Raw genomic sequence first — 27,355 nt, forward strand, 5'->3', positions numbered from 1 at the left:
TTAAAAAAAAGAGTTCGTCTACCCCGAGAATATCTTTATAGGGACGAGATCCGGTCCGAAAATCAAAAACAAACTCACATTCTCTCTCTTCTTTTTTGTTTTTGATTTTTGGACCATTAGATAACACATCCAACGGTCTCGGAACCCTCATCCCTACCAGAATATTCTCGTGGTAGCCCAAGTCTAAAATTAATGAGAAAAAAAAGATGAAAGAATAGACTCTATCTGTTGCGTATGTATCCAGAAAACTTACCTTGGATAGAATGAAACTAGGATCTTTTCAAGGGATAATTTATTGAATATGGAGTGTTATGTCATAAGTTCTTCATTCAATTGCTACATCCATAATTACTTGTTAACTCTTGGTGCTTTTTACAAATGCATGCATTACAAATTGCCAACTCCTGACTGAGTCCCCAAAATCTTCTTAGCTAAAAAGACAAAGCTGACCTAAGAACATAAACAACTCTGCTTCTCAAGGAAGCATCGGAAGTGACTATACAGGAGCAGCTTCATAACAAAAAATTACTTGTTAACTTTATATGTACTCTTCTGGATCCTACTACAGAACTTTGAGCAGGGACAGGCATGCAGCAACCCGCAGCAGGTCATGAACTTTACGACTTCAGTATTTACTGATACCTGAAGAGAGAGATACAAATCAATGTACAGAATTGATGCTTAAATATGATGCATCAGAAGAGAGGTTGCTGAAATCACAGACTTAAAGGAGCACTTGAATTCTGCTAAAAACTAAAAGATTCCTAAAGTAAGGAATTCACATGTTTTGGCCCTTCGATCGCTGAACTCTGTTGCCAGTGGCCATCTAGTTAGAATGTAACAAACTAATAGGAGACACTTACAGCCCAAGGGCACTAGTGGCATCAAACAATTTTAACTTATTTAGAGAGGACACTTCAGAGATTCTTTTAGAGAGACTCGGGTGAGGGCAAGGGGGTAGCATCAACGACTTTCATATTCTCTTGGGAAAACATTTTCAGCACGGGAGTTATTTTAACTTATTTATCAACCTTAGCTTGACTCTTATTACCACATCATTAGTCCCCATTGTCCTACTTTAATTCTCTCTGTTTATCAATACCACTGCTAGTTTACAAGGGATGGCTCCTTTTAAGATTATGAGCAAAATATAAGATGAAAAGCAGTTGGGACTTTCTCAAGTGAGACGTTGGTTACTGATAGAGTGTTAATGATAAAACATGATGGTGAGATTCTACTTTTACCTTCCATAGAAATCATACAGAACTGTCGTTAGGGGATAATCCATAGATTGAAAGAGAACAATATGTGAAGATCAGAAATCCTAACAGAGACAATGAAAGGAGAATTGAAAGTATGAACTTACTTCTGATAGAACGAAAGAGCAGAATCTATAACTACTTGATGTCATGGACCAATGAATTATGCATTATTTTTAATGAAATTTCATATGCATTCATCACTTTAATCTTTTCTTTTTTTTTATCGGTAAAATGTGATGTGTATATATATAATTATATAGTCAACTTTGTAGGATGAGATATCCCACTTAAATACAACAAAGGGAAAAACAGATACAATATCGATACTAGAGAAAAGAAAAAGAAAACTAAGACTACTAGAGAAGACTAAACAAAGGGATGCAATCATGCATGGCCGAGCAAGGAACCCCATCTGAACATAATATCCCTGTAAGATGTATCTGTCCACTCCTCCCAAAACTTCGACTAGAGAAAGACAAATCCTTTGATTGCTACAATCATTTGTGTCATAGTCATCGCACATCCATCAAAGTGTCTCCTGTTCCTTTCCAGCCACAAAGCCCACATGATAGCAAAAGGTAAGATGCTCCACACTCTACATCCCTTAGGAGAATAGAGTATGACTCACTGACTCCCCATCAGCCATACACAAGAGACAAAAATTAATGATTATTTTCTTTCTCCTAATGAGATTGTCTATGGTCAAAATCTTATTATGGGTCGCACACCAAATGAAGAAAGAAAGGAAACAAGAGATCTTTGTTGACTAAATAAAAGAACTAGGAAAGTCTGGAATCATGACCCCTCTGGTGTTAGCCGGTAGATGAGAACACAAAGAAAAAGAAAAGTATAAAGACTTGGCTAAGAATTTCCCATTCTTTTCTATAGTCTAGTGCCAATGATCCCTATCCGGTCTCACAACAAGAATCACCTCTAGCATAAGCGTGAGGGTGGCAATGCTCATAATATCCAGTTCAGTCAAGTGAACATAAATCCCCAAATCCCACCCAAGATTACTGTTATTTAGATGCATGAAATCACAAATGTGGCGATTTTTAAAAAATGAGATGGCATAAAGTCTCGGGAAAGACCAGAATAACGGTCTCTCTGCTATCCATCTATCCTTTCAAAATCTAATTCTACCCCCGTCACCTAAGACGTATGTTATATCTCTTTGAAACTCCACGAGACCTCTTTGAATACTCTTCCAATCCCCACATCCGTAAGGACCCGAATTCCCCCCGCTATACCAGCCTAGATTGGTCTCACCAAATCTGAATTTGACCACACGCCTCCAAAGCCTCTCTCTCACATGGTCATACACTTTAGGAAGGTCAATTTTGCATACTAGACCTGGTATCCCACTAACATTTCAATCCTCAATCGCCTCATTAGCGACTAACACTGCATCCAGGATTTGACGCCCACTCACAAAAAGACCCTTGTTCCTCCGCAATGAGGTTAGAAATCACCCATTTCAATCTTATCGAAAGCATCTTGGATATAATCTTATAAGTACAACCAACCAAGCTGATAGGGCACAAATCACTAATGTCCTCGGCTCCTCTCTTTTTAGGAATTAACTTGATAAATTTGTTATTCATGTTGTTCGAAAGGAAAGACTACGATTCGGTTCCTTCAATGTTTACAAGGAGGTTAGAAGTTGATTCTACCCTGCCTAGTCAGTCCATGGAAATGAACTAGGTGCTCACGTTTACCTCAAGTCAAACCCATCGGATGTCTCCCATAACTCCAGGACGGTCTCCATGACGTCATCTCTTACTGTATTCCAAAACTTCTGAAAAAACTCAGTGTTGAAACCGTCTGGGCCCGGAGACTTATCGTTCCCCAGATCAACAATCGCCCTCCAAACCTCCTCCTCCAAACTCTCTTTCAATGTCCATACTCTCATCTCTAGAAATGCTTGGAAGGAAGAGATCATCTACAACGGGGCCGCTGCCTACAGGCTCGGTATAAAGCCTAAAGTAGAAAGAAACCACCTCCTCTCTCAAACAATCCTCTCCCCAAATAACATTACCATCAATCCTTAAACTTTTTAACATATTCTCTCTATTTCTAGCCCTTGCACTTTGATGAATTTTTTTTGTATTAGAGTGCCCCTCCCTGATATCTTTGACCTTAGAATTTTATCTCCAGAACATCTCCTCCAAATAAACCACCCTCCCAAACTCTGCCCTCCAATCCTGTTGCTGGATCCTCTCATCCAACTCGAGGTTTCCTTCTTCTTCTTTGAGACCGGTTTTCCTAATGTCCTGTAAAAGTTTCTCTTTTTTCTTGTCCACACGCCCAAAAACATTCTTGTTTCACTCCTTAATTTTATTTTTCACAATTTGAAGTTATGATGCACGGATACGGGTACAGGTACCAATATGGCAACACCAATACGGGGTACGATACGACTTTTCTGAAATATTAGGATACGGGTACGGCTAATTATTAGGAATATTTTAAAATATGTGTATTCTAAAAATTCTCTTAGTAGTTCTTTGAGTAAAGTAAGTCATGAACATGTGAAAAACTATTATAACACATGCCAAATTCAATACAGCTTGAAGCCTCAAGAAACAATTTACATTTTCAATGGAGCAGAACTATCGGATAAGGTCTATTTCAGGGATTCTAGCTGGAATCCATTTAGAGAGGTTCAATCTCTTTCGAGAAAGAAGAGAGATTTGGAAATTTTGGTCATTTAAGTGAAATAATTTTGCTAACTCTCCTCCGCTAACCTCTCTCTCAAAATTTATTGGGATTTTTTTTGTTTTTGGGTAAGGAACAAGTATCCTAAAAGTATCCGGTACTCGTATCGGTATCGTACCCGACCGATACGAGTGCAATGACATTTTAGGAGTATCCGTGCATCATAGATTTGAAGCTTTTTTGCGAGTCTACTATATCTCCATCAGTTTCACAATCCCACCACTCTTTCACATTTTCCATAAATTGGTTGCCTTTTAGCAACATGTTCTCAAAACGAAATGGAGTGGGGCGTCTCCTCTCAACCTGGGTAGTTAACAAGATAGGGTGATGATCAGAAGCTGAACTAGCAACAACCGATTGGGTAAGAGTAGGCCAGCTCTCTCCCACTCCGTACTCACTAGAAACTGATCCAACCGAGACAAGATCGGCTCAACCTTTCTATCGGACCACGTGAATTTACCCCCGATAAGAGGTAAATCCACCAACTCACATCTCCTAATAAGATCATCAAATCTCCTACTGATAGTAGGACTAGCGGCTCACTTTTTCCACTCTTAGGAAAACCTAACCACATTAAAATCGCCACCCACACACCAAGAACCCCCTCTACTAAAAGCATAAACATAGTCAAGCTTAGCCCAAAAGCTCGGAAAGCCGGCCCTCTTAGAAGGGCCATAAACGCAAGTAAGAAATTTTTGGGTTTTCTTGCCGTAAAAAATACAAGAAATAGACACGGAGGACCCAACGAGATGGTCCACCGCCTCAACCCTCTCTTTATCCCAAATAATACAAATCCCTCCAGCTGACTCAACAGTCAGAATGTCTATCCACTCCATCTCATTAATGCCCCAAATATCTCAAGCGAGTTTAAGATCAAAACAATCTAACTTAGTATTTTAGAGCAGCACAACTGAAGGCTTCTCCTTCCTAATGACCTCTTTAACAACAGATCTCTTCTTATTGCAACCTAGCCCCCTAACATTCCACGAAATAATTTTATGCCCCATGGATAACAATTTGGTTTCTTCCCCCTCTCGTAGAAATCCCTTCCACAACCTCCTCACCAAAATTGATATTGGATACCATCCTCGAGAGTTCCCTATTGCCTTTTTTTATTAGCATCATGCCCATGCTTTACGTTTTTCCCAACCGATTTCCCATTCTTAGTACCTTTCTTTCCTTTACCCTTTTGGTGGCCCTTATGAGAGCCACCAACTGCCCCAAAGATAGGCCTTGACAGCTCTAAGGCTTCCTCTTTTCTACCTGCACAGTTCAGACCCGCCACCATCATCAAAGTATTGGCATTATCATTAAGCCACTGTGACATCTCTTTTGTGAGGTCTATGACCTTTAGGATTCTAAACTATAATAGGCTGAATAATCCTAGGACTACTAGGGGAACTAGTACTGCCCCCGTCTCTCCCCCTTTCGCTTTCTCTCGTCTCCCCATCCTTCCCTCACTTTCTGACATCTCAGTTTGTAAAAATCTATCACATATAGTCAAAGATGTACACCCATTCATTACTTTATTCTTAATTCAAATTTCTCCTACATGGCACATTCCTTGATCTGTGTTGCACATATTTCATCTTTTGAGTTGGGATTTCCATGTGTGGACTAAGAACGTTGGTAAAAAAAAAATGATGTACCAAGAACATCAGTTATATTAAGAGATTCAGTAAGTTGGAAAATGAACATCTACAGGAAGGTAGAACTGAATGATTCATAAATAATAATACAAATATGGAAATGACACGACACTACAGATAAGAAGCAAGGGAACATTGATTTTTGCACTGACATGGAGTTTGAAATGCTGGAAATAAATAAAGAAATAACAAACGGAAAAATAAAGAAATAAAAAGCAAAGTCAAAAGATGGCTAACAAAGCCAAATGGCTAGCGGATCATTTACCAAATGCCATTGTATAGACACTATGGAAAGAAATGAACATGAGGATTTTTTAATACAAGGAAAAAGAGATGCATAAGTTGGTGGGAGACATCAAGGAACTCCTATTTGATTGGGGACGTGCTACTCCATTGTATGGGTCTAAAATTAGTTGATTTCACGTGTAATTGGGATGGGCTAGTGAGATGAGCGAGCTTTGTAATTGCCTAATTGGGGTTTTGGGGAGGTTGAGTCTGGTTGAGTAGCTCCCTGCTACATAGACCCTTGAACATTGTAACATTATCATCTTTCTATGAGCATAACGTAAATAATAAGCAAAGTGAAAAATTTACCTTTTTTTGGCCTCCCACTGTACATGTTGCACGATAGATTAGTTGGCAAGTATCAGAAACTTAACAAAATCTACCAGAGCAAGACTGCATCATGTCTCGTCAAAAGTCCAGTTCATGATGGATGCAGCGACCCTTAAGAATACCCTTAATGTAAACTGGTCGGACTTATCATTAGAGCCTGCAAGAGTAAATTCTATATGCGATTACGAGAAAACTCGAAAATATATATGAAAGAGGAAAAATGCAACTTGATCCATCCCATCCAAAAATATGTATTCATGCTTCACTACCAAAAGAACAATAAAGTGGAATCATACTTGATAAGATAAAGTCCAAATAAATCTTAACTTGGCGTGTTTCAATAGGTGTCCCTCAAATTACCTTAAAAGAGAATATCTTTGAGTTTAAATTCCACCCCACCAATCTATCTCATTTTCCCTTGCATTCTAAAGTTAAATCCATTGTCAAGTAAGTGTTTTCTAGCTTAGTTGGTAAAACCTTTGGGTGATGATACCAGAGGTCTGGGGTTCGAACCCCGCTACACACTATTGAGTTACACTATTGGGCAAGTCTTTAAAAACAGACTTGCCCACACATTTATTTAGCAGGCGCCGACTAGCAAAGTCGGTAAAACCTTTGGGTGATGATACCAGAGGTCTGGGGCTCGAACCCCTCCAACATCAAAAAGCTACTTATCTCATTTAAAACAGACTTGCCAATAAAAAAAAAAAAAAAAAAAAAATTATTGTCACAATGGAAGTCTACAACTGACATCTTACTTTTCCCATTCTCAAACATCGCAATCTAGCTATGAAAGGATTTGAATTCAAGTTCTACCCCACAAAACTATCTCTTTAAGCCCGTGTTTACGAAAATATCCATCATTACATCCTACTTTTTCCTACTTTTCCCCTTCTTAAACTTTGCAGTTTGGCTACGAAACGGATGCAACTTTGGAAAAAAGTTGATTTGAACACACCAATTAATAGACATAGATAGAAAGAACTCAGATAATAAAAATGACACCTCCATTTCCAAATTAGGCATTTCGAATAACCCATTTGACAATAGAAGCCAAGTGATTAAAGCTAAAATACAAAGAAGAGTAAGATATCAGCCACAACTCCACAACAAAGAGATTCTCCATGATTGTGTTTGTTGCGTGGTGGTGAAAGAATTTCTAAAGGGTTTAAAGTTATATTTTGTCCAAACTGCTTGCGCAACAGATATTGTAGACTTTTATTTATGAGTTGTGACTGATTTTATTCCGTTAATGAGTGGTTCTTTCAAATGGGTGAAACGGTATCCTCACTCCTCCAAATTGGTCCAATACAAGTACTTTGAATCGAAATAATGTAAATGCCATGGATTGAGATAAACTCGGCATTGCAAGTACCTGTTAGAGAAGGGAAGCTTCTTGTTTGGCTGATAATTCGATATGCGACAGTTTCCTCTGCTTGCTACCTTTCGGTTGATTGTGTGTTTCGATTTCCTCTTGAGGCACAACCAAACAAGAAGTAACTGAATCAGCAAGTTCTTTAAGTCTTTTCAGGAGGTATTTCCTCCGGACATCATCAGACTTCTCATAATGCTTCACAAACAAATGAAACTCAGGGTGATTATCTAAATCACCGTGATCACTGAGTGTCGGGATGCCAGATAGTTTCTTCCAAAAAGAGTGGACAGCTAACAATGGAATGGGGCATTTGTCATGGTCATAAACAGCTATTTCATGCGCACATGGTAACCCGTGGGTACAATGAATTACACACATGCACGATTCAGAATCCAGAGCTGATAAAGCACCTCCCTTCCTCTCAGCTAGAATTAAATCTATGGCTTCTCTTGAAATTAAACCCCTCACCTCCTTCAATGTGAGAATCCTATATTCATGTTTCACACTATTTATGCTTCGTTCGAATGATATTCTGATCTCTGTTATCTGCTCAGTGATCATTGAGTGCATTGCTCTCCACAAGCCAACAAAATCATACAGTGAAGTCTTACCCATGTGCCTCTTTAGTCTGGCATGGGCACTTTCTATCCGCACAGTGGTAGTGCAGCCTAAGTGCATGTAGTGATTAGTCCAAGCAGAAACAAAACATTCTTTTTGCGGCAACCAAATTTCCTTGACGAAATGAAGCAATTCAGGAAATTCCGAAAAGTCACTCTCCAATGTTTCTAACCGAGATTCGTACTCATCAACTGTAGACGACCACATCAAGTCATTCCATTTGTCGCTGAACAGCTTGCAAGCATTGTCATCAATAAACTCCCTTGCCTGAGCTAAAACATTCATCTGGATGTGCCACTGACATAACAATCTTTTTGAATCAGGAAAAATCTTCTCTACACTATTGATCAATGATAATTCCCCATCTGTAACTATAACAGATGGGAGTGTATCTTTGTTGAGCAACGCATGCAATCGCTCCAGAGCCCAAAGGTAGTTATCCTCCCTTTCCTTCTCAAACATTGCAAAGCACACTGAGAATGATATCATTGTCGATGTGACTCCAACTACCTCAAAAACCGGCCACCTGTACTTGTTTGTCTTGTTCGTTGACTCCATAAGAAAAACATAAGGGAAGCACTTGGCTAGTCGAATTGACTCTGGATGTGCCCAAAACAAGTCTGTTACAGTTTTTCCTTCATTGTCACGCCGATTCCATTCAATGTAGTCGTTCTCATCCACCAATTGCATCAGTTGTTGCATCTGTGATCTTCCATTCTTTTCAACATTTCTTAATCTGGCGCGTGCATTGTATATGTGTTGCAACTTAGAAGAATTATTTGGATCTCGCTCTTTGATGACATTAAGAACCTGTTTTGGCTTGACTCCACGTAAGGTCATCTGAAACAAAACCTTTTGCTCCTCAGGTGTTAGCCTACCCCCATATGTATGACCCCCTAAGTCGGTCTTTGGCGGGTGGTTGTGGCGACCACATTCTACACTCACCTTCCACTTATCATCGCGTCCAGGCAAGTAAATCCCCCTAAGCAAGAAGGGACAATCACACTTCTTTGTGCCACTCTTTATCTTTCTTTTCTTTTTCTCATGTTGATCCTTGACTATTTTCTTATGTATACGAAACTTCCCACTCCTTTCACAACCAAGGAACAACCTGGGTGTCCTTCCTTTTGAAGAATGATCAGATTTCTTGATCACAATAATGGAACCAGTTTCCTTCCCTATTCGCCCAGCCCATACGATAAGTTCTTCACGACTCTCAAAGACCTACAATTGAAACAAAAAACATATAATTTTAACAAATCATAAAGAGAAAAACTAAAACTTATAAGAAAGAAAAGTACCCTGTCTGTTATGAAATGCTCTGTCAGATCAACATTCATAAATTGCGACTCCAAATCCTACAACATAATAATAAACGTAAATATCATCAATAAACAAGAAAAAAACAGTAATGCACATTAATTCAAGAATGAACATATATACCTTATCATTACTAGAAAGCTCTAACTGATCAACACCCACTAGCTCCGAATCCTAAAACATCATATCTCAATCACTCAATACTGATACTAAAATGTACAATAACAAAAAATGACAAAAATGGTACCTTAGGAATAAGATGATCATGGGTATTTTCGTCCTGAAAAATAGTATCCAACTGAATATAATCAAGTTTATCTGATTCTTGAATTGTTCTCCAATCATTCTCTGTCGTTTCGTTTTCCAGACTACTGTTGGCATTCTCGTTTTTTATTGGCTCTTGGCCATTGTCTTCCATTTTATATAAGATTGTGGAGAAGTGGCCCTAAATTTATTTGGTACTTATTCTGTTTCAGGACATTAATGTCATTTCGTTATTTGCTAAATATCGATGATTTTGGAATTTTGGGTTTCCGAAACCGATATTTTCAAAGGTGCCGGGGATGTTTATGTGATTCACGCGATTGCGATCGGTTTGGGTCAGATTACCAAAAATCCGAACCCAAACCCAAATGAAAACTATAAAATCAATTAAATTAATTAATTTCAATCACACAATTGGTAAACATATATACAATTGATAAATCATAAATATTACTAAAATATCATTTTATTGGTTCATATTTACATTTGTTCGGTGGGAGGACAAATCTAAAACCAAACCAATTTCTTATCCGTTTGATTTGGTGAGTGTCCAAACTATGTCCTAAGTTTCTTCTCCTTTCCTCAACCTCAACCAAATTTTTATGGGTGCACACTATTTTTCCTCACATGCACTACGTCACTAACAATCTAAATTTAAGCTCCAAAATTACTATCTATTTGTGTAAGGTGGTTGACGTATTGTGGGTAAACAATTAAAATTTAGATATCGGAATTTCAGAATTTGAAAATTATTGAATCGGGAAGTGGAACCCCGCACCCCTATTAACAACAACTGTCTAATTATTTCGGTAAACATATATTAGCAGTATTTTAAAATTTCGTAAAATACCAATACCAAGTTTACCAACATTTCTCACGATATATATCAGGCCACTTTCTCTGCATCACTTCCTTCCCCTTTCCACATTGCTCACGTCTCAAAACAAACATCAATGGAAACTTCTCGGGTAAATAATTTATTTTATGTTCCAATAACATTTTTATAAGAAAAGAATATTTCTTTATTATTATTTTTTCCCCGAATGTTGTAGGTGAAGATTGGATACTTGGTTCCACTTACTAACAATCTAGAACAAGATAGTTCACTCCCCAATTTACCAATTTTCCAAGGACTCAATATATTGGGTCGTAACGATATTCATGTAGCTGATAAACGTGTCAGTCGTAAACATGTCACATTGCATGGTTCCACTGATGGTTCTGCCCATGCCACTGTGGTACGTACTCATTTTATGTATATACCATTTTCTTGAAATAATATTTTACATGCAATAATATATAGTATATTGTTATGTAGGAGAGTTCGAATCCGGTAGTTATACGTAACGGGGATGAGAGAAAAAAGTTGTGTTACCAAGAGAAAGGCAATGTTGTAGATGGTGATGTTATTGAGTTGATACCTGGGTATCATTTTTTCAAGTATAAGTTGGAGAATGTGAAGCAGAAATGTTCTGTGGAGTTTCATGAAAGTGTTTTAGTAGAAGAAAGAGTCATTGTTGAAACTCAAGAGGTTGGTTTGAAGAGGAAGAGGCAAATTGAAGATGATGAAGCTTATGCAAGAACTTTGCAGGTGTGGAACTTGATTTTAACAGTTTATTTATATTTAGTTTTTATGCAATTGTGGATTTGATGTTATGTCTTGGTACTGTGAAATTTGTTTAGGATATGCCCTATGTTAGAATTTGAGACATTGATAGTTGTGAACTCATTCTTCTTTCTTTCGTTCATATGCGGGGTTCATTTCTAGTATTCTCTGGAGCTGCAATGAAGGAAGAACTAGTTAGGCTTAGAAGTACGACAGTAGCAGCTAACTGTTATAGGTCACAGTTATAGTTGTTTTTGTTCCCAACAAGCATTTTGACTATTCTACAATGTTCTTCCATTTCTATGATTTGTGATTAGAAGGCTGTTTTATCTGTTATAAGTCATATAAGATTAATGTAACAGGTTAGTAATCTTAAACTGTGTGTTTGTTTGCTCTGGCTTGAGCGAGGACTTTGAATATTTCAAAGCGGCGTGCATTATCAAAAATCAAATTCGTTACTCATACTTTTATGTCTGGATCCCATGTTCAGATCTGCACAGACACCGTTGACTTGAATTTTGGTCATTATTATATGAAAGATAAAATAGTTTATGCTTAGGTTGAGTTTTTCAGGTAACTGAAAATCAAATTAGGAACCGAAGCAGGCTGTAAATGCGATATAAACTGAATTGTAGTAAGCTCAAAACCAATCTTATGTCATAGTCCAAAATCATGGCCAAATGTACTGGGTTATGGATGTTTCTTTGTGGATGGTGATGATCTTAATATGTTTAGTGCAATCAGCTTTGACGAGGCTCAATGAGACAAGCTACTAAAATGCTAGATTGTAGAAAATCACATCTTCTAGCTTCAAGACATGTCCTCTGTATGGTTCTTTCAGACTTGTGTTGAGTTGCAAATTGTGATGCCAACATCTCATTAATTTGCATTTGTTGTCTCATGTATTGCCTTGTTCCATTATAGTTGTTTATGGTTGTTTGAAACCTCTTTATTGTGTGTAGGCTGAGGTTTCAAACATTGGCTGCACACTTCTACTATTTGGATACTAAATAAGTTGGTTGCTTTCCATTCACAGGTGGAGACTGGCCTTGCTTTTCACAAGGATTCAGAAGAAATTCGTCATTTCAGTGTCCCTAAGGATAAATTACCTCTTACCTTTCAACTATTGCGAGTCAGAGGGCTACCTTCATGGGCTAATACATCCTCTGTTTCAATTGGGGATGTCATTCGGGTAAAGTAGCTATCCTATTATTCTGGTCGCTGATTTATATTTTCATTTGAAGAATAGTTTTCTAATATTTGCACCCTTATCATACCTTTTAGTGATATTCTCAATAAAATCAGCGAGGTATTGGGTTGTAAAATCTTCTGCTTCATAATTCTCGCACCCTGGGATATTTTCTTTTATTGATTTATTTATTGATTTTTATGCTAGACACCTGTATTCTACAATATGTTACCCGTTTGCAGTCAATCACAAAGAAAATCAATATTCATATTGCTTGTGATCCTCTTCCAAAAAAAATGTATATTGCCGATGATCTGTGTTGCATGGGTACTGGTACGAGTGTCTGATTTAGATACCGGTATGGAGATTCGGACATGACATGGCCTAAAAGATCAGATGCGTGGACACGGCTAATATTTTTTTTATTTAAAAACTATTTGACATGGTTATAGAAAAGATAAGTAAAACTCTGTAGTTACAGGATTTCAATTCTATTTTTTTATGTTTCTGTGGGTCATATCTTATAAAAGATACATTATCCTCCACCTCTTCATCTAGAAGTGTAGGTGTTGTGTGTCCGTGTCCGACACGGGAGGTGTCGGACATGGAAACACCGGACACAGCAGAAAATATGATGTTCCCACGCAACAGAACCGATGATCCTCTCTTCGCCCTTGACTAATTAGTCCAAGAATATATGATTGACATTGATTTTTTGTGTGCTTATTTGATTAGTAGGGGAATGTCCTTCTTGCTGTACTTTCAAATTACATGGTGGACATGGATTGGTTAATATCAGGTGAGGGACTAATGACTAGTTACCTTGGTATTTATCATGTTCGTAACATAAGCTCTGTTCTGATGGATCTCTAGATGATTCTGTTCTTCCATCACTCTAGTTGCTGCTTCTATATTCCTTCGTCAGTTGATTTATTGTTCTAATATCAACTTTTTTGTTATTTATTCTAACTGAAGGTTTCTTTTTGTAGTTTGTCCAAATTTAACAAAAATTTCTCGTGTGCTTGTTCTTCATGGGGAAGGTGATGGCACACTACACCATTTGGAGGTCTCTTATCTCTCAAGTTATAGCAACGAGTTCTTTTGACTCGTATATGTAGATCTTATAAACTTCTTCATTCTTGTTTTCTTCTAGAAGAACAAGCCTGCAAATTGGACCTTGCACAAGCCTCCTCTGCCTATTGCATACGGTACTCACCATTCAAAGGCCATGCTTCTTGTCTACCCTCGAGGGTTGCGAGTTGTCATACACACATCCAACTTAATACATGTTGACTGGAACAACAAAAGCCAAGGTCTATGGATGCAAGATTTCCCTTGGAAAGATAAAACAGATCAGAGTAGAGGATGTGGTTTTGAAAATGATCTGATTGACTATCTAAACGCATTAAAGGTATTTGTCTCCTTATTAAAACATACACATACTTTTAAGCTCGATAGTTTTGCATTTATAAGTTCTCCGGGCCATTCATACACATTAAAGGTACTTGTCTCCAAATAGCATGTGTCAACTGTCAAGCGCTGGACTATTCGGATCCTTCATTTTGAAACTTCACATGGGGCAAAAAGACCTGGATAGAAGCCCGCCATATTTTTATTTTATATATATGTTTTTCCTGTGCTACAGAGTCCGTTGACCTTTGGCTGTTTTGCTAGAAAGAATGTCAAGTTTTGCAAGTATCTAATTATCTCTTTATATTTGCAGTGGCCTGAATTCAGTGTTAACTTACCAGACTTTGGTAATGTTAAGATCAATCCGTCATTCTTTAAGAAGTTTGATTATAGCAGTGCAGCGGTATGCTTCTGCTCCTCCATTAATAAATAGCATTTCGTTCTCGTAGGTAATTACCGATGGTGATGATGGTATTATGTGCTTAAGATACAGAGTAGAGTACTTTTGGTCATCCGAATAGTGTGTTTACACATTTGATTCATTCTATGCCATTTTGATTCTATTGATTATTTGCGGACATGAATACAGCTTGGTATTGACACTTTTAGCATCATATGGACTTACTTCCTGCTGTGATAATTCTGTTTTAATCTGTAATCATGTCTTGGAGGATCTATTGAACAATATAGAAAAGTTCATGTCCTGCTGTATTGGGTATTTCCTTTTGTGATTATTATGCAATTCTTGTGTATATATGTATATACATGTCACTAGAAAACTAAATTAGGACTGCATATTTTGTTTGTCTTTTGAGGAAAAAAAATGATCCACTTTAGGTTTTTTTAATTTATTCTTCTAGTGAGTGTGCATGAGTGGCAAAGAGCCCCTTGATATAATGCAAATTCAGTCTCCTTACTTTTGCAGTTTCACACTTAGTAAATGACTTTCCCTATGAAGGTCCACACCTATGAATTATTGAGTGGGGACTTGTAGAAAATGGAGAGGACATTAAAATGGCTGCTTGTACTTCTCATTTGTATAAAGTTCTCTTGAAGGCAAACGCCTGAGCCATCTTCCCTAAAAAGTGAAAGTTGCTGATGACCTGGAGATAATTTTTATAGAATTCAAAAGTAGATTTCTGGTTTCCTTGTTATAGTAATGAATAAGGATGGACACTTGAACAGAGAAGCAATTTACTATTCTGAGCAATCAACTAGGTATCTTGCTTATGTTGTTTCCATTGATTCTGAATTCTGGAATAGGAATCTTTAGTCACTCTTTCTAATATGTAACCTATATTACCTTTTAAATTATATATGTTTCTTAACGAGCCATATCATTAGCTAGATCTTTTATAATCAGCATTTTCTCTTCTTGATGACATTGAAACTGCACTTCTCAGAATATTACTAATCATATTGGTAGTATTTGTAAGAAATGTAAAGTATCATATATTTTCTCCTAACCTTTCCTTTTCTTGATTAAATTGACCATACACCACATGTTTAATACTGGTCTCTTGTTGATTCCAGGTTAGGTTAATTGCATCAGTACCTGGCTACCATAATGGGCCCAACCTAAAAAAGTGGGGACATATGAAATTGCGTACGGTACTGCAGGAGTGTATCTTTGGGAAAGAATTCGAGAATTCTCCTCTTGTTTATCAGGTACATGAGCTATCTCTTTAATTCTCAAGTCTGTACTGTTACCTCTTTTTTTATGAAGCTCGATGTTGACACCTATACATTCCTCAGTTTTACATAATTAGCTGAAAACCATGTACTCTTTTAGGATGTGGATAGCAAGGAACATACATCTCCATCTAAGTAGCATTGCATATTTTTTTTATGCTGGATGCGACTATATGTCATAGCGGATGGACTCTTTATGAATGGTATTGAAGAGTCACATTCCTCAGTCTCTTCATTAAGCTCGGCACAGTGACCTTATATCTCACAATCGTAACCAAAAGCTGGGCCAATTTCTTAACACTTAACGTTGTCCTTTACATATTTCCTAATAACTTTGTGGTTCGTGTTAAACAATCAAAGAAGGGATCAAATTATATCCTTTATGCAAAAATGCAATATGTTCCTCCCTCTCTTTCAGTTTTTTTTTTCCTGGAAATAATTAGCTTGAACTGTACTTGCACTGTCCTATTTCAGTTTTCTTCTCTTGGTTCTTTGGATGAGAAGTGGATGGCTGAGTTTGCATTGTCAATGTCATCGGGTCAGTCAGACGATAGAAAACCTTTGGGATTGGGAAAAGCACAGATTATTTGGCCTTCAGTAGAAGATGTGAGGTGCTCTTTAGAGGTAATTTAGTGAGTCGTATATGAAAGTTACTCCCGTTTCCTTGGACTTCCTGTGTTAATTTACTTGCTAGGTTTCTCTGTTATAGCCATTTCTATTGTAACATGCATTGTCCATCATTTTGGTTTTACCCGTGTAACAATGGAAATTAAAATTTTAATTCGGAGTCTCACTCTGCAAGTTTATCAATGAAGTTTGATTTCATTATGAGATTAAACTTTTTATGGTAATAAATAGATAGCATCAACATGTAATTTTCAATTAGTGTCTGGTACATTGCTTTGTTAGGGATAATCGTGCATTGATTGTTTTGAACATTTCTTTTAATTCAACTTGAATGAATTTGACGTTATATTTCAGTATTCTGATTTTTCTTACATGCTGGTAGCTCTGATACCCAGACACTTCAAACTATTCAATATATGGATCAGCATGACATCCTGGATTTTTTATCGTGATCTTATCTCTAGCTCATTCTCTTTATGAGCTGCAATAAGGAATTAGAAGTTATATGGTACCTCCTCCCCCTACCCCTCCTTTCTTCTTCAAATAATGGAAAGGAATTAGAAGGGGTTAAGGATTTAACAAAAACAGAATGTTCAATGGAAATTATTCTAATTAAAAACAGCTGTTTATGCTTTACTTGTTCCTGTTGTTGGGGAAGGTTGCAGTATCTCTAAATAATAATATCCTTTGTTAACAGGGTTATGCAGCTGGTAGCGCCATTCCAAGTCCACAAAAGAATGTCGAGAAAGATTTCTTAAAGAAGTATTGGGCAAAATGGAAGGCAAGCCACACTGGCCGCGGGTACTATTTATTATTTAATGACCATTTAAAAAAATAAAAAATGTCACCTTCAACATATTTTCCAATGATTTAGATAGTGGAAGATTTTTGGTGCATTTTTCTGCAGTAAATATTAAAAAGAGTTCTAAAACTATCGATCTATAGGCTAGAGGTTTTATCTTAACAATTGCAAAACCTGTTTCAATGCTTAGGTTACTTACATAAGTAGAATTAGGTTGAAAAGTCCTTGCAATCTGTAAAGGTGGAAATGGAAACTAATACAAAATTGGACTCTTCTTTGGAATCTGCTTGGAAGATTTGAGAACCAAGAACTTGAATCAAATAGCTTGAGTTTTGGGCATAAGTTTGTTTGATGAATACGTTTGTTGGTCCAAGCAGCATGTTTACCAGTAATATGTTTGTTTGATGTTTCAGTCGTGCAATGCCTCATATAAAAACGTTTACTCGGCATAATGGTCAGAAAGTTGCGTAAGTACTCATCTCTATCCTGTTTATCATTCTTCAGTGGTTATAAGTTCAAAAGTAGCTACTGCTTTGAGGTGTAGCTGTTTTCTTGATGTGATAGCGATGCCTGGTGTTCTACAGTTGGTTTCTATTAACTTCAGCAAATCTCAGCAAAGCTGCTTGGGGTGCACTGCAGAAGAACAATAGCCAACTTATGATACGTTCTTATGAGGTATATTGCTATAGCTAATCTAAAGAATTTTTCCCATACCATTTTCTATGAATTACTTCAAGTATTAGATGATATATTGCCCTTCTAAGATTTAGACTCTCATTCTTTCATGTACACCTCACGTCAGCCAGATAGGGTTAAGTATTAGATGATATAGGATCCTTTGAAATACTGAACAAAATTTGGTTTTCCATCTTTTTGTGTAACAATGGAAATGTTACATGGTGAACACCGCAATGTATTAGATGATACAGGATCCTTTGAATACTGAACAAAATTTGGTTTTCCATCTTTTTGTGTAACAATGGAAATGTTACATGGTGAACACTGCAATTGTGCAGTTCTGTGTTACATCTTACATAAACATTGTAGGGCATTATGTAGAGGGTGACCACGTGTTCATTGCTGAGTGCTGACAAGTATTATATTATATATGCATTGCATTGTACTTGTCCCTGAGCATAAACTCTGAATTGAAATTGTAGGATGTGTCTGATGAGTTTGTTTGCTTTGTAATTGGAAAATTGTTCTGGTGACACTTCACTTCTAATATATATATTTTTTCTTTCGCTCATCAAAAAGCTGGGGGTACTGTTCTTGCCGGGATCTGTTAAAGATGGCTGTGGGTTTTCTTGTACAGACATTGATCACAACTTGGAGGTAACTATATATTACTTTGAAAAAGATTTCTGTGGTATAGGATTTATCAAGTGTATGTCTGGGTAATGAGCCCAGTGGTTCTTCTGTGTATTCAGGGTAGGTGTCTATCCTCCGGAAATGATCAAGAATGCAGAACAAAACTGGTGACCTTATGCTATCAAGGAAGCCTGAAAACTGATTCAACTGAATTAATCCCCTTACCCCTGCCTTATGAACTACCTCCACAGCCATACACTTCTGAAGGTTAGAGGATGGATTACCTGTGGTAAACTGTTTTTAACATGACCCGAGTACAAACAATTTTATTTTCATGTTTCAGATGTACCTTGGTCATGGGACAGACAATACAACAAGAAGGATGTTCATGGTCAAATTTGGCCGAGAAACGTTTAACTGTACTCCAGCCAAGTCTCCTGATGATTGACTATGTGATGAAGTTGTCTTTGCTCTACTGCATGTGTACATATTTATTTGAGCTTGACAGTCTTACCAGGTCTAAAGTTGCTATGAAGAGGCTGGACTGTGGAAGCGTTATCTGTTGGAGCAGTTCCAAAGGTCAGGTGACCTCATTATTAATATCAAATTATGAGATGACCGATTGTGTCCTGATTTAATATTTTCTATCAAATACGTTTTCAATTACTGTAAAATCATAATTAACGGAAAATGAAGGAGAAAAAGCTCAATCCGCAGATCACTTCTCAATTCTTTTGCCATTTAATGTGGCAACATTGTTTTGGTCATACTGGGTCTGTGTCAATGTACTTCTATAAGGTTGCTGTACTTAGACAGTATAGAGCGAATTTTGCATCATATGTTGATGAGGAATTTGCAGGACAGCATGGCTAGACAGAAGCTAGGCCTTGGAAATACCTTCTAGCAATATGCTCGCTAGTACAGTAATAGTGGTACGGCTGCCACCAAAGGTAGTCGCACCAAAGCTCCATGGGTTCGAAATTCAATCTACCAATATGCTTTGGTATTCTTTTGAAGATTTGCTTTTTTTTCATTAAATCTGCGCCTTCACGTGTTGCAAACTTGCAGGGCATCGATCAATTGAGAAAAGGAGTGTTGCAAATCATTGTATTCAAATTAAAATGAGATATTTACACAAAGGAATCACTAAACATTTGGCCGAGTGGTCCTTTTTCTTGTATTTCTGTAGGCATAATAACAAAATGTCGAATTTACAAAGTTTGACCAGTCGTTGGGGGGTTTGACCCTAACAGTGGGGAGATGGGTATCATCCTAAATCAGCCAAAAGATGTGTCAAAATAATGCAATATGCTTCAGGAGCATTGTGTACTTGGCAACATAGGATGTATTTCTCGAGAATTATCTTGACATACAAATATCTGCTTGGCTAAAAAATATTGAGCAAAAATTTGAGCTCCATGTTGGATCTATTTGTTTTATGGTTAAGAACGCATTTTTAATGAATATGCACAACAATAGTGATACTCATTCCAGCATCATGATATAACATATCTTTCACAACTTTCTTTTATCAAATCTACTAAAAGGTTGGCGCTAATTAAGTTGTTTTACAAACTACAAAGTCCAAGAAAGGTAATCTGTGCTCTTTTGCTTGTCCAGTTGATCTCAAAATTGTTTCCTGAATTCCCTACTTGTGATTGTCAAAAAGATATTACTATGTGAGTTGAATTATTAGTCTGAGTTCAACTTTATATAGAATTCCAAGCATATTTCATGTGATAAGTTTTTCTACAACTTAGCAAAATCCATTTTATAGATTATTTACTTTTTACAAGTTTGCATTAATCTTTGGACTCTAAGATGATGCATGAACTTTTGCTAACTTGTATATCTTTTTCTCCCCTTTTCGTGGAACAGCTTGGTCGACAAAATGAGGATCTTCATTGTCACAGGGGTCGGTGAATTAACCATCGAGGTGAACAACAGGGAGCCAGTTCTTGCAATAAAACAACAAATTGAACAACTCTTAGGTGTTCAAGTAGCAGCCCAAGTTCTAACAGTCTATGGAATTGAGCTAATAGATGGGCTTGATTTGGAAGATTATCCTATAATTTTCGATGGCACGAAAATAGAACTAGCAGTAAGAACTACCGAACCTACTTTAGAACTTCAAGAAAAAATTCATATTGCTATTAAGCTGTCAACAAGATGGATAAACTTAGAGGTGGACAAGTCAGAAACTGTGAAACACTTGAAGGAGAAAATTCATATAATTGATGGTGCACCAATAAAGAAAATAACACTTTTCTTCTCAGGTATAGAAATGAAAGAAGATCATCTGCATTTATGCGATTATGGAATCTGTGATCAATCAGAAATCAACATGGTCTACAAAAATACTTCTTCTATGAAAGCTGAGCCTACATCAAGAATAGTGAGTTTTATGGTGCAAACATCTGCTAGCTTGTTCAACTCGGCTATCATACCATTGGAGATGAAGGATTCAACTACAGTCACTGAATTAAGGAAAAGGTTATTGGATGAAAAGATTCTTCCAAGAGATGAGTATTTCTTCATTCACAAACAAAGAATCATGCAGGAAAGTTGCAGTCTCCGTTGGCATGGTGTGGAAAATAAGGATTTTCTTTATGTTTTCAAAGGGACAATAAGTCGTGAAGCCTGAAACTAGCCTTCTTAGTCTGAATTATATATCAGAAGCATATAGTAACTACAGAATTCTGAAATCTATCTTTTTAATATAGTAGGATAAGTTTTATCTTCTTTAATTTAAATATAAGTTCAGAGAGTACTCTATGTCTCTATTTAACTTTCAATATAGTTAAAACTATTTGCGCATACTGTCTACATTTGAAATCATATTGGTAAATGTTTCAAGAAATTTGTTCAAGTTCATACATTGAGACCTAATGCTATTATTTTATCAGCTCTGTCTAACTCAGTACAAAATCAAACACAAACAAACTGCCTTAGTATTTGCAAACACTTCTGAGTTTCTCCGTTGCATTCTATGTCCAAAACCTACAATGTAATGTATTTCATTCACTCTCCATTGAGACCTAATGTCATTTTACTAGTTAGTGATCGTTCAAATTGTTCTGAGTAACTGATCTGACCAATCATCATTCATCAATTGTGAACCTAAAGATTAGTGCAGAAATTTTTTCTCCAAGTAAACTCAAAATTTACAGTTTTCTTTCATTTTCGCCGTAACAATGCCTTAGCATCACTGGTGCTTTAGAAAATTAGGCTTAAAGATTCTTGTACACTGATCAACCTGTATCTGCAAGACTATATATATGCTTGGCTCGTGTCTTACAGTATTTAAATGAAAAGATCCACAGATCAAGTATTCAGAACATCCGGAAATTCTATGAATAGTAAAAAAAATGATCTTATTAGGGTTGAATAGCTTAATGCCTTGTCTATCTCAACGCTGAAGTTGCCTATATAGACATCAAAAATATTAGTCCTATGCTCCTAACTGTGGTTTCCTGAATCTAGCAAATCAATACAAATGAAATTTTACCAGTGCCTTTTTTATTCCTGATTCAAACAAGATTATTCTGACAAAAATTGGAACTTTTGTTACAATCACATCCTTAAAATGGAGCCTAAGAATTTAAAGTTATTAGTCTTCAAGTGGCGCAGTGTCAGTACAGAGTTAAACATTTATCTAGGAAGCAGAGCAAGACGACGTATTAAGATCTCAGGCAGGTCTTTTCATTAGGTAGTTGACTACGGATCATCTGATTGCACTACGAGCAGAGTTCGAATTGAACTATGGTCCTCGGAACACTCACCATATCCAGCTACCTTCGCTCTTGTAGTATAAACAAATGTAGACATGGTGTCTGTTCCCCTAAAAGGGTAAAAATCCAATATTTTGGCTTTTAAAGTGTGATTCTCTGATCTCAGTACGTAGCCTTAACAAAGCGATGGGCCATACAAGAAAAGAGAATCAGGTAAAGTGAAAAAGATCTGATGTGGTGATTCATCATCAAGAGGAATGAAACAAAGATGAACATGAGATCCATCTTCAATACCATATTCAACAAGTGCGCCATTTTCGTGCATTAAGCAATCTTGATTATCATCATGAACAAGAAAGAATCGGTCAAGTGAAACCTTCTCATGAGCACCAATCTCTCTTTTCAAATCTCCTATTGTTGCTTCATCATCAACTTGTATGTGGAAGAGTGTCCCTGTCAATATCTCTACCACCAATTTCATTGGGTATAGCATACTGAATGCAAACATCAAGATATATGAGCTTAAAAAGCCAAGCAAATGAAGGAATGAAATGAAGTAAACACTTGTGGTCATGTTTGCTGCATTTCTAACAACAATGAGCGTGATTTGTGCATGTAACTGAAGCCAAGTGCTTCATATTGGAACAAATCTGGCCCATTTAACATTGGTGGACCCATTTATGGCTTCAAATTGTCCTGGTTTTTCTAATCAATCTGATAATGTACATGATCATAGGAATATATGCTATTTCCGGGTGGCATGGAATCATGGATGATGGATCCATAGCCAACAGAATATCGTCTGCCACAGGTTTGACTTCAAAAATGTCCTACTTCTCGTACAGAGCCATTGGTTCACCAAGAAGCCTACTTAAATTTGTTTTTTAGCAATACACAACAAATTTTACAAAGAAATTAGCAACCCGATGCATAAAAAAGAATTTACTAGGAATATATATATTATTGTTCAAATTCATATTGCATTTTTTTTCAAAACTGAATATACAGTTATACACTCTAAATTGAATATGAGTCTAGTAGATTTAGATAACTCCTTCTATCAAAGTAAGGCCACTTGTGAATAATGCCGCCAAAACTCCCCTAATGCCTTCACAAAGAGCTGAGCAGAATGTATGACTGAATACTAGTTTCTTCCACCACAGCCGTCCAACAATTAAATTATCTGCATATTCATCGACATAAGTTACCTTTTGCAAAATTGAAAGTAATCAAATTATCTTCTTAAAAGCCAACCTGCTAATCAGAAATATGCATCTTAATGGTGCAACTTACTAAGAGGACCGTGAACTAGCTAGTTTTCTCAGTCTATACCACAGGGCAGTTTAATCACGCCTGCAATGCCTAGCAGGTACATATATGCATGATTATTTGATGCCTAGAAATGACAATACACGTCTATTCTAAAAAAACTACCTAATGATATTACTTAGAAAGTTCCGTCTCTGAAAGAAATATTTATTCATATGGTTTCTGCCACCCAAAATAGGGTATCAGATCGAAATAGTTTTAGACAAAACATATTTTGCTCATTGGACATAATATCACAAAGAATGTAGTTAAGAAAATTTGTTTAAAGAGAATCAGAGCATGCAACTCATGAAAATCTACTCTTTGGCATGATTTTCAATTCTATAAAGTGTAACTAACCATCATAGGACAGCTTCTGTTTGGTATTCAACATTTGAATTGGTGAGTTGTTGCGACAACAAGATGGGTTTAGATTTTGTTACAATTACTGTACACACAGAAGACAATCAATCTCTCTTAATAGAAACGTCGAGTTCTGAAACTGTTTTTGAAGTAAAAGAGAAGCTATTTCCATTATGTGGTACTGATCCAATCTGGCAACTTCTTTTGCTGGACGATTTGGAGTTACTAGACGATTATGAACTACAATTTTATGATATTCAAGATGGCACGCTGCTTATGCTCAGGATTCAGCCCCTTGTCCCTTATTGTCCTGATAGTAGACATGAATCATCGGATTATGAGGACTCGTCTCAAAGTGAATGCTCTGGAGTAACTAGCCTTGGTTCAGAAGTTCATGCCAGCAGCATCTAACGAGTTCGAAAAGAAAATTTGTATTGCGCAACAACTATAATAAGTAGAAAAAATGAAAAATGAAAAGTATGCCAAAGAAGCTTCAATTAATTTTATTCGTACCAAGTAATAACACTAGGGAAGTTGTAAAATGCAGAAGTAGTGAAGTACAATTCATTTTGGGCAGTAGATATTTTAGCAAATCATGGAGTGGCTCTGGGACCAAACAACATTGCAGATTTTGTTGGAAAGCCTCAACTACTCTACAAGGTGGAGGACCCCCCATAGGATGTCCTTTAGCTGCAAGTTCTTTTAAATAGCTGGAGGACCAAACAACCATACTTCCCCAAATCAGGAATAGCTTGAAGCCTTGTTATTATAATTACTTCTTGTACTTTATCCTTTGCATTTTTTTAGGGTGTGTTTGTTAAATTTTAACTCATGGAAAGAAAAGGAAATAAAATGGGTGGTTTACTGTGGAATGGAATGGAAAGAAAATAATTTTAAATGGTATGTGTTTGGTAAACTGGGGAAAAGAAAGTAAAAACTGGGGAAATGAATAATCATGTTTGTTTACAAAAGCTATGGAAAGGAATAATTGTATTGTTGGGTCATGGGTGTATTAGTAGTAAGTCTCTATCTATCTATTTCATTTCCTTTTAACCTTTTCCATTTCTATGATTTTGTTTCCATATGGAAAAGCCCATTTTCTTTCCATGGGTAAACAAACGCCTTAAAAACTATGGAAAAGGTGGACTACTCTTATTTTCCTTTCCTTTCTTTTCGATAGTGTTTCCATCATAACAAACACACCCTTAGTAGAATAACCACTTGTCACACAACAACAAAATTGAAAAAAATAAAAATAAAAAATGCAATGGGTTAATTTGAGATGCCCCTCCGTTTGATAATATCCATACCGTTGGATATATCGGAGGCCCAATTTTCTGATATATATATCAGATAATTTAGAGATACATATCTTTATGGTCATTGATAAAATATGTATGTATCCTGATATATCACTGTATATCGTTAAATATCAAATATATCGGACAATATTTGCGAATTAAACAAACTACTATTAAAATAAGGTAATTATTTATGGGTGGTGATATATAGACCCTCTATATTTCTAACTAAATCCACTTTTAAAATTTCAGACTAAAGTGCCCATAAATTGAGATCTACACCCACTTTATTTATTTATTTTTCTTTTATTTGCTATTTTTTGTTCTCATTTATTTTTCCCTATCCCAAGTTACCAACATGCTAAATTGGATGACATGATTTCATAGAACTGTAGTGTTGGCAGTGATCAATATGGGTTTTGGTTGTGAGAATCAATATTTTTTGTTTTGTCAATTTGTAGATTTTACTTTGTGAAAGAGTTACTTGTGTGTGTTGACTGACTTTTTAGTATTGTTTTGACAAATATGAATTAATGAGGTTCAACGTATGAACATAAATCGAGTAATTTGTTATAGGAACTAGTGATAATTCTTATATCCTTAAGCTATAACATTCCATTAACACTAACATTGAATTTTTTTTTCTTAGAAAGCTAGACTGAATTAGAGATACAGTATTAGTTTAATTAGTGGTGGTGCGTTTAAATGGCAGCGGAAAACTTGGTTGTGGTAATATGTGACACTGCCTCTTTTTTGTGTGTAGATGGTGTATGGATGATGTAGATAGATGATGGTTGTTGAACAAAATAGAAGCGTATCAAAACCTAATTATCCCTCAATAAGTAAAGGATGAGTAAGGTATCGTTCCACTTTTAAGTGTATGTTTATATGAAGGACAAGATTGGAAAGGGGGTTTGAGAGATTAAAAACTATTATTATAGATATTATAGATTCTAATGTTAAACTAAACTAACTAACTAAACTTATACTAAAACTAAGAATTGGAAATAGGGAGAGAATATGAGAGAGATAGATTCAAGAGATTCAAATCCACCAATGCTTTTGATTCAATAACTTTTTGCTTCATGTTGTTCTCCAAGTATACTACAATCGGGCAATCGAGCGAGTGCCGATGCTTTTTTGGGTGAAACATCGTTAAACAATTAACTCTACTTAAAGTTGTTCCTATGTTCATGTTACTAGTATCTTCTTTCCTTTTATGTGAGCTTGGGCAGCTATTCAATGAATCACCATCTAAGACAAACACAAGAAATACTTCCCTTACTCTAAAACACTACACAATTAGAAGAAAAGTAGAGAATAATAGTATAATATTCAATTACAATAAATAAAACTCTATTCTAGCATTATATTCGATTGCAATAAATAAAAACATGTTACTAGCAAATATTCAATTGCAATAAATAAAACCCTAAACTAGCATGATATTCAATTGTAATAAATAAAAACCTTAATCTATACTTCCATCTCCTGGTGTGGGCAATGGAACTAATAACTACAAACATAAAGAACTAACCTGATTGAAGAACACCATAAACCAGAAGAATCATTAAACCTTAAGCACCGGCTTCATCTCCTCCCTTGAAGGAGAAGATTAGTCTTCCATATAGAAGGAAGAACACGAAGAGCGAGAGAAGAAGAAGAGTTGAAGAACATAAGACTAGAAAGACTAATTTATTAAGACTCGACTAGTTAAAACCGATCTTTTATTATTAATCTCTCTCGCACTTTCAAGTTAAGGAGACAAGAATATAAGTGAATTGGCAAATTACATGAGGCACTTAGGTCCTCTATTTATAGGGGGTTACAATGAGCTCTAGAAGCATTCCAAACCGTCATTTGTTTCCTAATACAAATAGACTTCTTCCGAGTCCGACTTCGTCTTCAAAACCGAGAAAGAATTGGCTACAATTGTCGATTCATGCGTCGGGCGCATTATTCATCGCCCCGGACTTAATCAATGCGTTTGGATGCTCGATACATGCGCCCAATCAATGTGTCCGAAGCCGATACATCGCCCTTACGATCTATCCTTCTATCCCTATCCTTTTGCGGGCTTTGGTCCAAACAACGAATCCTTTGGCCTTGGGCTTCCAAATAGACTTTAAAATAGGTCCAAGTCGCATCTTTAACAGCTCGATTCCTTGGCCTTCTCCATGATTGTTCACGGGCC

At 36.5% G+C, this 27,355-nt stretch overlaps 3 protein-coding genes across 3 annotated transcripts; 2 read left to right on the plus strand and 1 right to left on the minus strand.

The window, feature by feature from the left end:
- Positions 1-275: 275 nt before the first annotated feature.
- Positions 276-9,991, minus strand: LOC147477677 (uncharacterized). Its single transcript, XM_086583131.1, has 6 exons — positions 9,805-9,991; positions 9,681-9,731; positions 9,539-9,595; positions 7,620-9,461; positions 6,224-6,401; positions 276-642 (listed from the first exon to the last, which is right to left on the minus strand). The coding sequence occupies exons 1-4, from the start codon at positions 9,973-9,975 to the stop codon at positions 7,623-7,625; spliced, it is 2,118 nt and encodes a 705-aa protein (XP_086439257.1). The 5' UTR covers positions 9,976-9,991; the 3' UTR covers positions 276-642; positions 6,224-6,401; positions 7,620-7,622.
- Positions 9,992-10,648: 657 nt separating this feature from the next.
- TDP1 (tyrosyl-DNA phosphodiesterase-like protein) lies at positions 10,649-19,187 on the plus strand. Its single transcript, XM_086583369.1, has 16 exons — positions 10,649-10,789; positions 10,874-11,059; positions 11,140-11,412; positions 12,464-12,619; positions 13,355-13,415; positions 13,606-13,682; positions 13,770-14,027; positions 14,340-14,429; positions 15,560-15,694; positions 16,193-16,342; positions 17,043-17,146; positions 17,561-17,614; positions 17,732-17,822; positions 18,405-18,482; positions 18,578-18,725; positions 18,802-19,187. The coding sequence occupies exons 1-16, from the start codon at positions 10,775-10,777 to the stop codon at positions 18,873-18,875; spliced, it is 1,950 nt and encodes a 649-aa protein (XP_086439495.1). The 5' UTR covers positions 10,649-10,774; the 3' UTR covers positions 18,876-19,187.
- A 1,062-nt stretch (positions 19,188-20,249) lies between these two features.
- LOC147477679 (Ubiquitin-like superfamily protein) lies at positions 20,250-21,228 on the plus strand. The gene has a single exon (XM_086583370.1). The coding sequence runs from the start codon at positions 20,350-20,352 to the stop codon at positions 21,100-21,102; it is 753 nt and encodes a 250-aa protein (XP_086439496.1). The 5' UTR covers positions 20,250-20,349; the 3' UTR covers positions 21,103-21,228.
- Positions 21,229-27,355: the final 6,127 nt, after the last annotated feature.

The sequence above is a fragment of the Coptis chinensis genome, chromosome 9 (assembly GCF_015680905.1).
Source record: "Coptis chinensis isolate HL-2020 chromosome 9, ASM1568090v1, whole genome shotgun sequence".
Lineage (NCBI taxonomy): Eukaryota > Viridiplantae > Streptophyta > Magnoliopsida > Ranunculales > Ranunculaceae > Coptis > Coptis chinensis.